Here is a 17,083-nt window from a genome sequence, read left to right as displayed (position 1 = left end):
GATGCAGGGGACACGGGTTCGTGCGCCGGTCCAGGAAGATCCTACATGCCACAGAGTGGCTGGGCCCATGAGCCATGGCCGCTGAGCCTGCGCGTCCGGAGCCTGTGCTCCGCAACGGGAGAGGCCACCCCAGTGAGAGGCCCGCGTACCGCAAAAAATAATAATAATAATAATAATAGTAAGAGAGGGCAGTTTACAGCAGTTTGATTTTGCCTAATACTCATCAAAAGTGGCTACTTTTCATGTTTTAAAATGGACACACTTGGATAAAGTCAGTTCTCCCCCCATGTCCACCCTTCTACTTAAGAAAATAATCTCAGATAAAATGTGTTTTTGTTCTCTTAACGTAGGTTTATAGCTTCTTTTTTCTGGTCATAATTGAGATAATATTAGGGTTATTTTTTCTAAACAAAGCTCTCTTCTGTTGCTAGATGTGTGCTATTTAGTTGTAAAGAGATGGAAGTCCACGCCATGTCCCGAGCATTGATTAGAAGGCTGGCTGTGGCTGTCATCAGTCACGATAGATAGACAGACAGACAGATATGCATGTCTTGGAGATAGATGTACCTTTTTTACCTTTCTCAGAAAAAAAATTGCAGGAATGGTTATTTTCTCTGAGTTTGCCTGCATTCCTATTAGCAGCTAATTACATTCTCAGTGCCCTGCAGGCCAGACAAATAGCTGTTTCTTTTGTGTTCCATGGCACCCAGCACAGAACTGGTGAATAACACATGCCCAGTAAATTCTGAGTCATTGATTTGTTGTCTGATTGACACTCTAATCTACTGATCCTGAAAGAGACTACAGCCAAGAGAGCTGGAACCATAAATGTGATCAGGAAAAAGTGCTTGATTTTGGGTCAGAGGTCTCTTCCTTTTCTCTGGCAAATTGAGTCTCAATGTTGCCAATATTGAGTCTCAACCAACCCAAGTGCAGCCTTTGAGAATTACTGTGTTTGGCCTGCAGTGAAAGGCAGTATGACTGAAACACCAAGAGAGTTAAGGCGCAGGCAACAGGACCATATTGTATGCTAATATTTGACATACATTATCTCACAGCAATCCTGTGAAGGAAGAATTGTTTAGGTATCATGACTGCATTTTGCAGATTAAGGAAACTGAGACACAGAGAGCTTATGTGGTTTAAACCAAGGTCACACACCCAGAAAGTGATGACATGAAATGCAAATCCTGACATTTTAATCCATAGGTATTCATCTCATAACTACTCCAGATGCTGTATTTTTCAAAAGAGCAGATTTTTATAAAAGTACATTTACAGACCAATCTAAAGCCAACAGGGTCACAACTGGGCTGAAATCCCTGCACGCTGACACCAGGACTTACTCCAACCAGTGCTTCGACTTGGTGCATATTCCTGATGTGGAGCTGAAGGGTCGAAAAGAAATAGAAATGCTTGTACAGCCCAACCTTGAGCTTCTCAGAGACAGTGGGTATCCTAATCCTCCACTTTGCTGCAAAGCAAGGATCTAAAGGGATGTATTGGAAAGATCCCTGAATCAAGAGTCTGGAGACTCTTAGCTCCATGGCTCACCAGTGAGGTGACCTTGGGAAATCATTTTCTTGTTCTCTACCAGTTTTCTCATCTCTCCTTTACAAGTTGTGTTTGACACACAATATGTTCTCTTCCTGCTCTCAAAAATCTACAATTTACTACATTAAACAGTTAAGGGTTTCCAAATCCTTTGTAATGAGAGCGCCCTTGAATCATGTCTTATTTTCCAGCTTCTATTTACTAGGCAAATGGGGCGACAGATCAGCATGGGGTGTTTTACTTACCGAGTCCAGGGACTAGTCAAAGGCTGTCATACCAGAGGGTAGGCAATTGGGTCTTCCACATGTGACAGTCACCTGCTTACCTTTCCTCAAGATTCAGGCCTCCGACTGCCATCTGGCTGAGTCACAGGTTGCCCAAGGACATGCCTGTGGTTCTTGGCAGGGTCACGGTTGGGAGTTTTGCCAGCAGAGCATGATGACATTTAGGTGATTTGCAGATCTCCATTTTTTGGTTTAGTCTCTGGGTGTGTCTGGCAGCCCTGCCTCTGCCTTCTGCTAACCCCAGCCTGAGCCTACTCGCTAGAAGGCAGTTTGAGCAGTGGCAGCAAATGCTCAAAGATACCATAGCCAGGCAGGGTGAAATGTTTATTGTGCAGTAAAGGCATTTTCTAAAGAGCCTCTTTAACAAGCTCTTTGCAACCCCCGTTGAAGCTGTGTTTTGTGGCTACTTCTGAAACGAATACTTGCTTACGTCCCAGTCTCTGAGAGTGTGCAACGCACAATATTTACCTTTGCTTATAAAGATTAATCCACCTTTCCTGTGCATTTCTCCCATACACTTTGCCAAGGAATCTCTAATTAAAACCTTAATAATTTAATGTGTATCATTATTGGATATTCTGCTATGACCTTAAAGGCCAAATTAACCCCCAAATTCCTTAACTTTGGCATTTCAGCGGGAGATCTTCAGTTTTAAAGAAAGTATGGAGCTAAATTGGACAGATGTTGCCATGGCAACCCTGCTGCCAGAAGCTCAGTTGCCCTGGGACCAGGCTGCGAAAGGCTTATGATGGGACTGCAGGCAATAGAAAAAGATGATTGAGCTGAAGGTCAGGGGGAGAAAGACCCACTAAATTCCTGTATTAGAAAGGAAACGTATAGATTATCAAATGAAGTTGGTAATACCAGGGGCAACCTTTGAAGGGAACAGCATTGGAGGCATGGTGTTCCATGGGAGAGCTCACACTACAGTCTTGCTGAAGGGGCATTAGGACCTGCCCTGTTTTAAGTGTAGTTTATGTGAGGAGGAGTACCGTCCACCAGACTGTGTCTTAGTATAGGGACCTTCTCTTCTCTAGCTGCCTCTAAAGCTTTTCTTTAAAATGGATCCTGAAGAGAATCCTGTGTTTTCATACAAATGCTCGGATCTTCGGACAAGTCAAGAGCTCAAGTTATTTAATAAAAATACTAAAATTTTAAAAAGAAACTATATTGTATTAACACACATACACACAAACTAGAAACCAGCTAGTGTTCAATTATAGGAGAACTGTTAAATAAACTGTTCAGTAGAAAAAACAAAGTATTATATATCCACGAATATAATTTTTCCACGAAACACAATCCATGTGTTCTAAAATAAACAAAGTCCCTATATGCACAGAAAATGAATAAAAATAAATATATCAAAATGGTACCGTAAGTTATTTACTGTATTATTTTGAAAACCATGGTTTCTATTATTTTTTTATGCAGAAAAATACCTATTTCCAGATGGCCTACCCTATAGGGATTTCATACTAGGGCATCTCTTCACTTTTCCTCATCCAGATCAGTTACACAGTTGGCAAGCTGCTTTTCAGGCATTGTTCTGAGATAATATTGCCAAGAAAACAAACAATGAATGAATAAAATAAATCAATAAATTACACAAAGCCTGCAGATTACAAATTCTCCTGCAGCCAACACAGCTCTTATCTGGGGTCTCATCCCTTGTTGACCTGTTTCTAGGGCACCATCGCCCAGAGGAACTGGTTAGTTTCTGTCACCCACTGTGTTCCCCTGCTGTGCAGGATGTGGGGGCCATTGTTGCATTGCATTCATTTCATTCCGCTTGCAGGAAGTCTCGCTAAGGCACATAGGTGTTTGAAAAGACTCTGCCATGCATGCCGTGACCATATTGCTTTCCACCAAGGGGATTGTTTGAGGCAGAAGATTAAAAGGCAGTAAGATCTATACAGTGTGATAAAGTGAGAACCGCTCACCTTCTCAAAGAAGGTCCCCTGCAGATCCCTGTGATTTCTGTGTGACTAATGTGCAAATTGGCAATAGGTGCATGTGATTCACAGACCTTGTGGATACGGTAAACAACCTGAGGGGAGGGAGAATTGTTTTTAGTCTCCTTTTGCATCAGATGATTTCCCACCATAAATCTATTTGGTGAACAGATAGTACAGTTTTGGCAGAAGATAAGATAATAGTGTTTCTCTTAAAATGTGTAGTGAAGAGAAAAATTTAGTAACGTTGAATATCAAAGGCTTGAAATACTTTCAGTAGTTTCAATACTCTGGTCTCCCTTTAAAAAAAAACACAAAAAATACAGTCATTAGTTATTGTGCTTGCAGGTGTCTAGAGTCTAGGAAAGACTAAATTTAGAGGCTAAGTCTACATTAGCTAACATTGGAACGCATAAAAATAATCAGAGGGATAACTCTGTCGCTGAAAACCTTTTTAATCTGTTCTTGATTTATCTAGAGCTAACACCTAATCTGAGCAAATGGATTCTATTTTCCATTGTATTTTTATGTTGTTCTATTATTGCAGTCAGTAAACATGCACTGGAAATATTTTGGTAAGAGAAGAAAATATGGCACAGATTCCAGACATAAGGTGAGGATCAGGGCATCCTTGATTTTTCAGAGGACTGTCGGACAGAGGCAGAAAGATACAAGGGAGTACAGGTGGCGACGAACTTCTCTGTTTCTATAATGTTCTTAAGGTCTGTAAAATCAGAGTGTTAACTTCAGCTAGAGAAATAGGAATTCATTTCTAATGGACTCAGAGAAGGATGGAGGAGTGATCATTTCTTCCCTTTCCAAGTGTTTGGCTTTTCCTCTCTAGTCAGTGCCATTTCCTTAGCACCTTGTCTTTATTAGCGTTGTTACTTTCAATATTTTGGTGACTTATATCTGCCGTCATTCTTATCAACAATATTCCACCTGCTCCATCCCTTTTTTTGTGTGTGTGACAGGGATCAGGTAAATTGCTGACATGCTAAAGCTGGGCTATTTGTTCCTTTGAGGTCCGCGGACCTCAGAGCAAACAGACAAGAGCCCTTGGTCTCCACCTGCTGGTGGCCGGCATCGCTGCAACCACCCTGTCAGGTATAAATCAGATCTAGCCAATGAGGATGCCTATTAAAATTATTTAACAAAGGAGAGGTGATAACATGTATATCTTGCACTAGTAAAATCGGGTACAACCAAACTGATAGTTATAGAGAGCCATAGAGATAAATCAGGGACTCATTATTAACATTCTATTTGTATCGAGTTAAAAAATTACTTTTGGTAACCCCATCAATACTTCACAAAAATATATTCTCTTCGGGAGATATATCAATCCAGTTGAGAGTAAAATCCAATTACTAATAGTATGTGCTTGGAACATGTATGTAAGGAAGGGTTTATGTATGATAACTTGGAGGAGTAGCCTGTCAATACCATAATGGCTGCTTTTTGATCTGTAACACTGTGTCTGTGTGTATGTGTGTATGTAGTGGTATTCACTGCTTGCCCATACTGTCTGCATAGCATAGAGCCCGTCTGGTTCGAAGCTGTTGAAACCAGGGGGATGTTCACTCCATAGGTGTGATTTTTCCAGACAGATAGAAAACATACATAACTTAGAATGATGACAATACAACTTGTTTTCTACATTTGAGCTCGTAAGTTCATTGCATGCACATTGTCTTTATATATAGTTTCCGATGAGGAAGAAAATTCATTAGGTCCTTAGGATCCTGGAGAGAGCTTGTTGGTTTCTCCAACAGTAAAGCTAAGAGCAGTTGTTCATTACTCTTCTTAGAATTAAGATGCCGTCCTAATATATATTCTGAGTATTACTCTTTTAACAATGGTAACAAACATATACATAAAAAGACTCGTTTATGTAAAACAAGAGATGCAATTCTCTTAAATTTTTAAATTAACTTTTATTATAGGAATTTTCAGTCATTCAGCTAAATATAAATCCCCCTGTACCTGTTACCCCACTTCAGTAATTATCAACGTTTATAGTTCATCTTAAATAAGTATATTACAATTCAGGTAGAAGGATTACTTTTCTGAAGTCATGTGCTTTAATGCCAGAGTAGGAAAAAAAAATAAATGCCATGTCATGGCCAGTGGCTGCATTTTGGATCATTGCATACCGTGTGGAGAGCCAAATTCTCGTAATAGGAAATTCTCCTAAGAGAGGGGAGTAAATTTCTAAGAATATGAGTAACACATAACAAATACTCCACCGTTGGCATTATTTTTCATTTCTAAAGTAAAATGTTGCAGAAAAATGTATTCTGCAACAGGTTATTTATTTATTTTTCTTTTTTTTAATTGAAGTATAGTTTGTTTACAATGTTGTGTTAGTTTCCAGTGTACAGCAAAGTGATTCAGTTATACATATATATATGTGTGTATTCTTTTTCAGATTCTTCTCCTTTATAGATTGTTACAAGATACTGAGTATAGTTCCCTGTGCTATACAGTAGGTCCTTGTTGGTTATCTAATTTCTATTTAGTAGTGTGTATACTGCAATGGGTTATTTTTATAAATAAAAGTAAATTTGAGTCAGAAGAAAGTTGGTATTTTAAAAAATGCCCGGCTGTGACTGTAGGTGTGTAGCTCAGAATCTCCATGTCCCATTTCTGAGGCCCGATTGGCAGGCACTCTCCATCACCCTTTTCAGTATTCTGGGTTTGACAGTTAATATCCGCAACATCAGAGCTTTCCTAACTTAGTAGGACAGACTGGGTAGAATTTATTCAATAAAGAAAAGGAATGGCTAATGCTAATCCCATCAGCTAGCAACATCAGTTTTTGAAAGATGCGTCCTGAGTGTATTATATAAGATCAAGCTACAGTTCTCCTTCTTTCTCAGTCTTTCCGATGTGAACTTCTCAAATCACGTCTGCCAAACTGATCTGAGAGTCTTGTTCCAGACTTGGACTCCATAGCCAATCTGTGCAAAACTAAAACTTCTGATTGCACTTTATTTCATTATTACAAGTTTTAAATACTATTTAAAGTTCTTCTGACTGCGTTCCAACCTTAGAAACAAAATTCTCTTTTTTTCTGTCTTGCCTTTCTCAGTAAAGGACCCAAAGTCTGATTTGATTTTTGGATTATATTGCATATTTGATGACAAAAATGATTTTCCCTTCATTCTCAAGAGGTCTCATTGAGAAAGTTCCTAATTTTTTTTTTTTTTTCATGACTGTGATTTAGCTTCTGGGACCTTTCCCCATGAAGATTTGGAAGTTCATACTAAAATACAGTTTTTCTAAATTCTGACTTTGTGTGATGAGGGTATTTTAAGTGGCTTTCTTCCATGACCCAGGTAGTATCGGGCCCGGCCCCCTTCCATTTCATCACTCAGATAGCCTCTACAGCCTTGCCGCCCTCTGCTTTCAGCCAACAGAGCTAGAAAGAGCTTGAGGAGAGGACCACGCACACCTTAAAAGCCATGTCTCAGGAGTGGCATGTGTCACTTCCATTCAGATTCCATGTGCTCCACCCAACTGCAGCGAAAGCTGAGGAATGCAGCATTGTTGGGGGCCAGGAGGGAGAGGAGTCAGGGTCTTGTGGAGCAAATGGCAGACTCTGGTGTACCTGCATCCGGGACTTCAGGACATGACAAAGAAATCCTGGAAGTCTGATGGCCTCAGCGGAGGGGAGAGACGTGAAAGGGCTGAGTCTGACTCTTACTGAGGCCCGTGGAGACAGACACGGCCTGTTTGGTTTCTGGTTTACAGCTCATCCCTGCAACGGATGCTGATGTGACGGCTGGGACCTTGGTGCCGGCAGCCGAGGGGGCCCCCGTGGGGGAAGCAGAGACAGAGGAGGTGACTCTTCCTGCTGGAGAAGGAGCAAGTTCAGAGGAGGCCAAGATTGACACCGAAGCCACAGAGACTGTAGATGGTGACAGACCTCAACCGGTAGAAACAGAAGCAGCAGTAACTCAGGTACATGTCCTAGTAAATGGAGGTTCTAGGGAGATAACGCCCATTGAAATCCTCTGTCTGATGGTTAATGGTGGTATGTCTTTTGGATGTGGAGTTGTGGACAGTTGGTAGCCATTCTGTGGCATTGCACTCCACCAAAACGAAATACTAAATTCTCAGGAAGAGTGGCCTCAGCATTCTCTCAGTATCAGCATTGTGAGGCTCCACACGGGCCCCTATTGCGCTGGCGGACTGGGCTTAAGCACAGGTAGGGGCAAAGGAAACCGTGGAATAACGTGATGGAGAAAAGGAGTGAAGCACAGTGAAAAGGATGGGAATGGGGGAAGGAGGAAGAGAATATGATAGAACAAACACAGGGTTGTTGGATGCAGTGAGAAAATAGCCACAAAGTGCTTAGCCAGGTGCCAGGCACGTGGTGAGAAGCCCGTATTAGTAGTTATATCATATTACTGTAATTACTATGTTGTGGTCATTATTTTTATTAGAGTGCCCCAAACTCACCATTAGGCTGCTTTCACCAAAAGCCCACCCCTGTGTTGCACTTTCAAAAGAAAATGGGTCGTTGATATGTACATGAAGTTGGAGTCACCTAAGTTCTTCATTTCTTCAGAGAAACACTCAAAGGCAACAAATGCGGACATTCCTAATGTGGAGCCTCAAACCCAGGAGCCAAAGCAAGGACAGCTCTTCTCAAGCCCATGTTCTTGCTCTTCTAAGTAGAAACAGTGAAGCGTTGGTTTAATGGGAGGCTTTGCTTTTTCCTGATGATTTTACTCATGATAAATTTCCAATAATCTCTCCAGAGTTACTAAAAGCTTGAAATTGAATGATCCCTTCAAACAGCAGGTAGCAGTACTACTTAGAGAAATAACTCAAACGTATGTGCCGTTTTTTCCGTAGATCATCTTTGTCACAATGCCAGGCATATTCCTGTACGTATTGCTACGCTTGTTGAAAGGGTGTATTGTTTTCTCCAAATTGAAGAATGGAAGTGCCTGTGTCCGCGGATACCTGAGGATGTATCGAACTTGATCTCCAGGCTTCCATTATGCTAGCGAAATTCCCCTCAGTGCTTATCTTTGTTAAAAAATGAAAGAGAGATCTTGATCCCTTGGTTCTGCTTTTCCCCCAGACAACACAGTACTTAGAGTGGTTGGTGGGACTTGTCAGCCCTCAAGTTGTCACTGCAGTGTGGGCTCTGATGATAATCAACAAGCAAAGGACAGGCAGATTATCTCCAAACACGGGCCACCAGATCTTTACCAACAATATGGTTTCAAGGAGAAAAGCAGTCACAGGAGGTGACATGTCAGTTTCAAGTGAGGGTTACTATTCAGTGGGACAAGAACGAGGGGCTTCCCTGGTGGCGTGGTGGTTGAGAGTCCGCCTGCTGATGCAGGGGACACGGGTTCATGTCCCGGTCCGGGAAGATCCCACATGCCACGGAGTGGCTGGGCCCGTGAGCCATGGCCGCTGAGCCTGCGCGTCTGGAGCCTGTGCTCCGCAACGGGAGAGGCCACAGCAGTGAGAGGCCCGCGTACCGCAAAAAAAAAAACAAAAACAAAACATAAACAAGAACAGACCACTGCGAAAATGAGAGCATCCTTGGAGTCCTACTACATCCCCTTTCAGGATTGTCCCCCCACCCCCATGGTGACTCGACCTCTCTCCCCAAAGCCTCCTATCCCACTTCCCAGTTTCCCTAGTAACCTCAGTCTTACCAAACTGCCTGGTTGTTCAAGGATCCAGAAATTTGTCCTACTAAGGGCTTCTGTCTCAGGAGAGATAGAAAGGAAGCCACGTCAGGAGGAAGGTCCCGCAAGGTGGAAAGGCCAAAGGCCAGGATAAGGGAACAGCAGGCATTTAGCTGGATGGGGGAGGTGGGGACAGTGGAGCCAGGCAGTGTGGGGTGGGGTAGTGGCCGCTCTTGGAGGGTACAGAAGTCTTCTTTCCCAGTCGCTGCCAGCCACATTTTTCTTCCTTTAGGAGAAGGTCATCCCTTCGGTGGTCATAGAGCCCGCCTCCAACAATGAAGGGGAGGGAGAACACGAAGAGATCGTGGGTGCAGAGTCCAAGGAGGCAAGTGCTGACGCGGCTCTTCCAGGCTCCACCGGCGAGACACCAGCGCTGGCCTCGGAGGAGCAGGAGGCGGGCAAGGCCTCCCAGCCGGCCGCCCCCTCTGCAAGCGAGGCCCTCCAGGAAGGGCCTCCCGGCTTCCTCTACAAGGTCTTAACATTTCTTCTTTTTATTTTTCTTTTATTTTTCTGATTTTATTCAATGTCAGGAAAATGTAATAGAAAAATCTGTCACTTTGGATGGAGAACAGAGTATAATTAAATTTAGCCCTACTTGAGAACTGTGTTGCATTTGATTTGCAGTTAACCGAGGTTCATTGTTTAGTTCAAAAGCTTGTACGTTTGGTTGTCTTATCTGCACAAAGGGATACATTTGAAGTGCCACACCTGATTTTTAAATATATTTTCAGTTCTCTATGACCTGCGATACAGTTTTACTTAAATTAAAGCTGATTCTCTTTTTAAAAGGAGAAATGTGTTTCAGATCTCTTAACATTTGTTATTTTTTAATCTGGTGGCCATTTGTCCTTCCTTTGCTTTGAGGTCCTTTTGTGCAAATTTGGTTGTCTGATTTTTAATCTTTTTGCTATATGTATTTGTTCTCTGACTGCCTTAGGCTTTATTCCCACATCCCGTTGTAACATGGCAAGGTTTCCAAGCTGCTGGGCTACAAGAACCACACTCATGTCTTTCCATATTTTAACAACCAATAATTAAAGAAAGTCCGCCACAGGGTAAATGATATGCCCCTTGGTAGTGAATGGATGGATTTCTTCTTGGTAGTGAATGGGTGTGCTCTCCCGAGCTCCCCCTAGAGCCCAGGGCTTGAAATCATCCGTGTGCTCATCTGGTTCCCCATAGAGGGCAGGATACATGAATCGTTCAGTCAGCTCTGGCACCTTGTTGTAGTGCATGGCACAGAGTAGGGAGTCAGTAAATATTTTGAAAGTTAATAGCTATCTTAATGGGCTTCCACGATAAGGATAAAAAATAATGGCAAGAAGGTTTTGCTCAGAGAGGCCATCAAATGGCTACTAAAGTCTTCATAAATGGAAGGGTACATAGCAAAAACCCAGTAAATACCTAATACTTAAGCCTAATACCCTAGTTTAAGCCAGGGGTTAAAGCCAGATAATCCTACCTAACAGAATATAGTTGGAATGTTAATTTGCATGTTTGATTTTGCATTTCCTAATTCAGCTCTTTGTCTTTTAAAAAGTATTAACTCTCTGTGTGTTTGTCGGGGTGGGATTGAGTAGAATCCTCTTCTTCTCTCTCTGCTCATTAGAAAGTAACTGCTACCTTGTCACCTCCAGTGGGTCCAGGTGGGATTGATGAATGAATTAATGTGGAGAAAAAAGCTAGACTTGTGGCCAGTGAGGACATGTGTCCCACTGGGTTCTGTTTTAAGAAGAGGGCATGAGGGCTTCCCTGGTGGCGCAGTGGTTGAGAGTCCGCCTGCCGATGCAGGGGACACGGGTTCGTGCCCCATCCCAGGAAGATCCCATATGCTGCGGAGCGGCTGGGCCCGTGAGCCGTGGCCGCTGAGCCTGCGCGTCCGGAGCCTGTGCTCCGCAACGGGAGAGGCCATAACAGTGAGAGGCCCGCGTACCACACACACACACAAAAAAGAAGAGGACATGAAATCAAGGGGACAGGTGCCATGCAAAGCCAGGCCTGACTGGGTCCCTCCCTGGCTTTGCCCACTAGCTGCAGTGTGAGCTGGGGACTTGCACTTACCCGCTCTCCAGGCTTCAGTTTTCTCATCAGAAAAATGAATTTGATAGTCATTTCCAGCTCTGACATGTTATGATTCTGTATGCAAAACACACAACTTCAAAGCCAGGTGTTTAATCTTGGCAGTGGGATTGAGGCGAGGGATATGGGAGAGAGAAAACTGGCCGTGACTGAATCATTATCCAAGCTGAGTGATGAGTCCATGGGGGTTCATTATAGTGCTCTTTAAAAAATTTTTCTATAATCAAATTTTAAAGAAATCTTTCCAAAAAAAGGGAAAGAAGGGTGGTGGGTTAAGACAGGTGTTGTTAAAAGATGCAAACTTGCAGCAAGTAGTAAAGTAGACCTAGAGATCTAATCCATGGTGAATATAGATGACACTGTTGTATTATAGTCATCAAACCTACTAAGAGACTAGAACTTAATTAACCCAACCACTAAAAAGAAATGATAATTATGTAACCTGATCAGGAGGTAGCTATGGCTACAGTAGCAATCATATTACCATATATAAATGTATCAAATTAACACGGTGTATACCTTAAATTATACAATGTCACATGTCAAATATATTTCAATTAAAAACTAGAAAAAGAGAGAAGGAAAAGAAACAGATTGTCATGGTTTAAAGGGTAAGATAGGGAAGGAAGTTTGCTTATAAAGAAATTGATCACAGGCTTAATTAGTAATTCCTATATAACATGCAAGCTCTCAATTATTATTTTACAGAAGCTGAGGTTAGAGGAACTTTTCACTAGGTATCTTTACTTCAGGTTAAAAAACAGTAACAAAACATTGATGATAATACAATGCAAATCTCTAACAAAAATATGATAAATTAAAATTTCATTAATGCACTACATTTTAGTTCTTGCAGAAGGCATTGCTTTACTAAATATACATTCAAGTGGCCTCAGTATCAGTCTGTAAAACTCGGATATTTTAAGTAAACAGAGATTAGGATTTCTTTCCTGTCTTCAGCGGCCTTCCTCCTTGGGGTGTGACTCATCTTCATCCTATTTTATCCAGCTTGGAGATGCTTCTTAGAGAGGCTGCTGATAATCTGGCTGAGAGACTTTAATTTTACATCTCCTTTTCTTTCTAAAATGAATCGGTTCTCTTACAATCTTTTGCAGGTGGAAACACTGCATGATTTCGAGGCAGCAAATTCTGATGAGCTTACCTTACAAAGGGGTGACGTGGTGTTGGTGGTGCCCTCAGATTCGGAAGCTGACCAGGTAAAGGATGAGAGTGGAAGGTACTGCAGGCTGTATTGGTTTTTCCTGAGAGTCAGGTGGGCACAGTGACTTCCTGAAGACATTTCTACCTTCTGAGATGCTGTGTGACAGCTCTGAAAAGGGCTTAAGGTCACAGCATCACTAACTAGATTTTTAGGACACTTCTTTTGGGATGCTATTGGGATGCTATTATATATATTTTTAATACAAATAGATGACAAAGCATAAAGTACCAATATCAGGCAAAAGTGTCTAGGTATCTGAAAATCATTAAAAACCTCACTATAAACTTATGAAAATATGTAAAATATATATAAAATATATTTTATACTTATAAATATATTATAAAATATAAATTTATATATATATTTGCATTAACCATAAGTTATCTTTTAAAGAAATAAAGAGAAAAAAAGCTAGTCTTTTATATTTACCAACATGTTTGCCATTTCCAGTGCTCTGATTTCTTCCTATAGATCTGAGTTTCCGTCTGGTCTCAATTCCTTTCCAATTGAAAAACTGAGTCCTAGAGTGCTGATCTTCTAGCAGTAAATCCTCGCAGCATTTGTTTACGTGACGTTTATTTGATGCCTTTATTCATGTTCATTTTTAAAGATTTTTCACTAGAGGAAGAATTCTGAGTTGTATTTTTTTCCTTTCAACTCTATAAAGATGTTGCTCCATTGTTTTCTGCTCTCTCCTATTTATATTAGAAGTCAGCTGTGATTTGTTTAACCTTGTTTCTCAGTACACACTGTGTACTCAGTATACACTGTGTATACTCAGTATACACCTGAGTACTTTTTAGAATTTCTCTGTATCTTTGGTTTTCATCAATTCAACTATAATATGCTTACATGTTTTTTTTTAATAGGTTTCATGCTTGGGGTTCATGAGCTCCTTAGACTTGTATCTTGATTTTTTTATTACATTTGGAAGATTTTTGGCTATTATTTTCTAATTTTTCCCTCTCTTTCACCTCTTTTTCCTCTGTCTCTAATTACATTTATGTTGGACTTCTTGATGTCTAAGACTCTGGGGTTTTTTGTTCAGTATTTACTCCTCTTTGTACTCACATTGGATAATTTTCATTGATCTTCTTCGAGTACAGTGATCCTTTCTTCTGCCGCTTTTAATTTGTTGTTAATCTGATCTTGGGAATTTTTAATTTCAGATATTACTTACACAGGTCTATAATTTCTGTGTTTTCTTTTATATAGTTTCTGGGTTTTGCTGAGATTTTCCCATCTGTTCTCATTATTACCATCTTTCAGTTTAAGTACTTGAACCGAGTTACAATAGCTGCTTTAAATTTCTTAGTAGGTCTCTCTTTCAAGATAGTAGTTCTCTGTAGTTCTCTCTTTCAAGATATTCTCCATAAAAGTGCTCCTCTGAATGCCCTGCATCACACAGACTGAGGCTGATCCTCAGGGAGAAAGCTCTATTAACAGATCTCACCCAATGCAGTTTCAAGGGTTAAATATCCCCCAATTTCTACCTGCTTTTGGTCATTCTCAGTGCCTGCAAATAGTTGTTATACATGCACAACTCCGTTATTTGTAAAATTCTAATATATAAACTTATATTTTATAGCTGTCATTTCTAAATATAAATAGTTGCATTTCTGTATGCATATGTATATATAACTACATATAAATATATAGTTGTTCTAGTGTTTATAACTGTTCTATGCAAAAGCATTTGTCTGATACCAGCTATTTTGCCACTACCAAAACTGGAAATCTTTAGTCTACCACATGTTTTAAGCAGTTAAAGTTTAATTTTCTACATTTTCCTCACTAAATATTGATATTAACTATGATTCTTCACTTTATAAGTTGCATTTCAGAATGTATGTGTTGGAGTATATCTTGATTATGGGTTTATGCCAGCCCTTTATTTTTGTTTTTATTGAAACTATTTTAAAATGCGTGACTCCACTTGGCTCCATTAGATTTTTCACCCGCTGTAAATAAAGTCAAATATAGACACTTGAGGGGAAAATATGACCTTTTATATGTCTACTAGAGGTTTAGAAACTGTTTAGTTATCATCTTTTACTCTAAGTATAACTTTGTCCTTCACATACATAACATCATAATTTTATAGAGGACACTTTTCCTCATCAGCTAGGATTTTATCAGTTACTTTATTGAATCATTTTTTTCTCAGTGTTATTTTTTTCTGCCTTCAAAAATTGGCCTGTCTAAATGCTTATATTTCTTGTCTATATAGCAGCATCAATTTATGGTCTCAGATTATATCAAAGGGAATGTATTCAGCTTCTTTATTTAATTTTTGAGACCTTGTTTTATCTGATGTACTTGAACTATATTGGGGATTGGTTCAGATTAAATCTGGCTATCCCTCATTTTAAGTGAGATCTCTTTCCTGCATTGGTTAACATAATAAAGGTAGTCATTTCCCTCTCGTTTCACTTCCTACAGTCTGTGTGTTTAAAATAGTTCCTTCAGCTCAGCTTTTCCCAACTAGACTCTGCTTATCTCCAGAAGGCCAAGGGCAGATGGCAACCTCTGTTTCTCAGTTTTACGTTTGGTCTCCCATGCCATATGACCATGCACGGATGGGTTCTTTAAACTTCCCGTGGTTAACTAGCTTCATTTTTGTGAGGGCACGCCTATACGATGGACAGATGTTTATGAGGAGTAATTTACAAAGACTACAAATGTTTCCAGCAAGAATGTCATGACATCAAACAGCTTTGTAGTTTATATAAACTTGAAAAACAACAAACACAATAGTGATACCAGGCAACACATTTCGAGCTGTTAGTATTTGGTAAGGCTTGTATATGGTGGTTTATTTCAGTTACATGATGTGAGCTGGCAGACAGAGTTCCTTCTTATAAGCAAGTGGTTGAGGATGAAATAAAAGACCTTCCATGGCCTTGTCAGCACTATATTCCAGCCCACTGGTCCTCAAGCCTTTTTTTCACTGTGATCCACAGGACAGGAAATGGTCCTGTGTGTGATGTTTTCACCCGGTGTTCCTCTCTTTGCACTGGCTATAACCCTTCCTTCCTTCCTTCCTTCCTTCCTCCCTCCCTCCCTCCCTCCCACACTGCTCGGCTTGTGGGATCTTAGTTCCCTGACCAGGGTTTGAACCCGGGCCCTCGGCAGTGCGAGCATGCAGTCCTAACCACTGGACTGCCAGGGAATTCCCTGCACTGGCTATAATTCTAATTATTTCCTCTTCCTTAAGGACTTATGTTATAATCCAGTTAGCATCAATTAACTATACTTTATACAAAATTATAATATTAACCTTCAATTAACAATATACATAAAATAATTTCAAATGTTTACTCCTTTTTTTTTTTAACTAACAACTTACTTGAGACAAGCCTTCCCCCTGAGGTCAGCACACCTGTTTACATGTAATGTGTCATCCTCGTGCAGGACCACAATGCTCATTAAACCCATTATTTTATTAATCTTTGGCAATGCAGATTTTTCCAGTAGTTTGTTGGACTCTGAAAGCCCTGTCTTCGTCTTGCAGGATGCAGGCTGGCTGGTAGGTGTGAAGGAATCAGACTGGCTTCAGTACAGAGACCTCGCCACGTACAAAGGCCTCTTTCCAGAGAACTTCACCCGGCGCCTGGATTAGGGCCAAAAGTATTGTAGAAAGAGCCTGATTACTGGGTTTTTAAACCTTTGTGAAAACCTAAAGAGTTCACTTTTGCTATGACACTCTTAGTGATTTGCAGACCAATGCCAGACAAAGTTTGGAAGGCTGTGTCAATGAAGCATGTGTGCAAACTAATGTTTAGAGGAAAAAAAAAACAAGTAAATTAAGGAAAAAGTCTTCACTGGTTCCCACGTTCTTGCTAACAGGTTTGTTTGTGCTTTGTCCAAGCTGTGGAGACTTGTATACTCGACCCCCTCCCACCAGTTCTAAAGTAGCTTTCTCCAGACCAGAACCTTAATTTCTCTGCACCAAGTGTATGGTATTGAGTGGCTTCCCTGCAGAAGACGTGACGAATTGTCCTGTAATACGAGATTATCTTATTCCCCTGTGCAGGTGTGAGCACGTGCTCTCTCTCTCTCCCTTTCACATTTACTGTGTTTAAAACGAAACTACTGCAAAAGTTGTCACTGTTCTTTACCAGCACCTCTCTATATATATGGACACACAGTCACACGAGCTAGTTCTCATCACTCCTGGATCTATGTGTATGCACAAGGCTACATATACATAGTTGCGCTCTCTCCTTGCCATTGTAGCTTTTAGCCTCTTATGTGTCATTGATACAT

At 40.8% G+C, this 17,083-nt stretch overlaps 1 protein-coding gene across 2 annotated transcripts in view; it reads left to right on the top strand.

The window, feature by feature from the left end:
- Positions 1-16,436, top strand: part of AMPH (amphiphysin) — a gene marked incomplete at its 3' end in the record, with an annotated part of 172,357 nt that extends 155,921 nt beyond the window's left edge. For both annotated transcript variants that reach the window (XM_081244093.1, XM_081244092.1), the window contains 4 exons: positions 7,550-7,759; positions 9,746-9,985; positions 12,708-12,809; positions 16,329-16,436. In XM_081244093.1, coding sequence (XP_081100219.1) covers positions 7,550-7,759; positions 9,746-9,985; positions 12,708-12,809; positions 16,329-16,436 — 660 coding nt within the window. The remainder of the gene's footprint in view (positions 1-7,549; positions 7,760-9,745; positions 9,986-12,707; positions 12,810-16,328) is intronic.
- Between the last annotated feature and the right edge of the window lie 647 nt (positions 16,437-17,083).

The sequence above is a fragment of the Mesoplodon bidens genome (assembly GCF_964165515.1).
Source record: "Mesoplodon bidens genome assembly, chromosome: 9".
Taxonomy (NCBI): domain Eukaryota; kingdom Metazoa; phylum Chordata; class Mammalia; order Artiodactyla; family Ziphiidae; genus Mesoplodon; species Mesoplodon bidens.
Note: the sequence above shows the minus strand (reverse complement) of the source record. Positions and strands in the feature narration are given on the sequence as shown.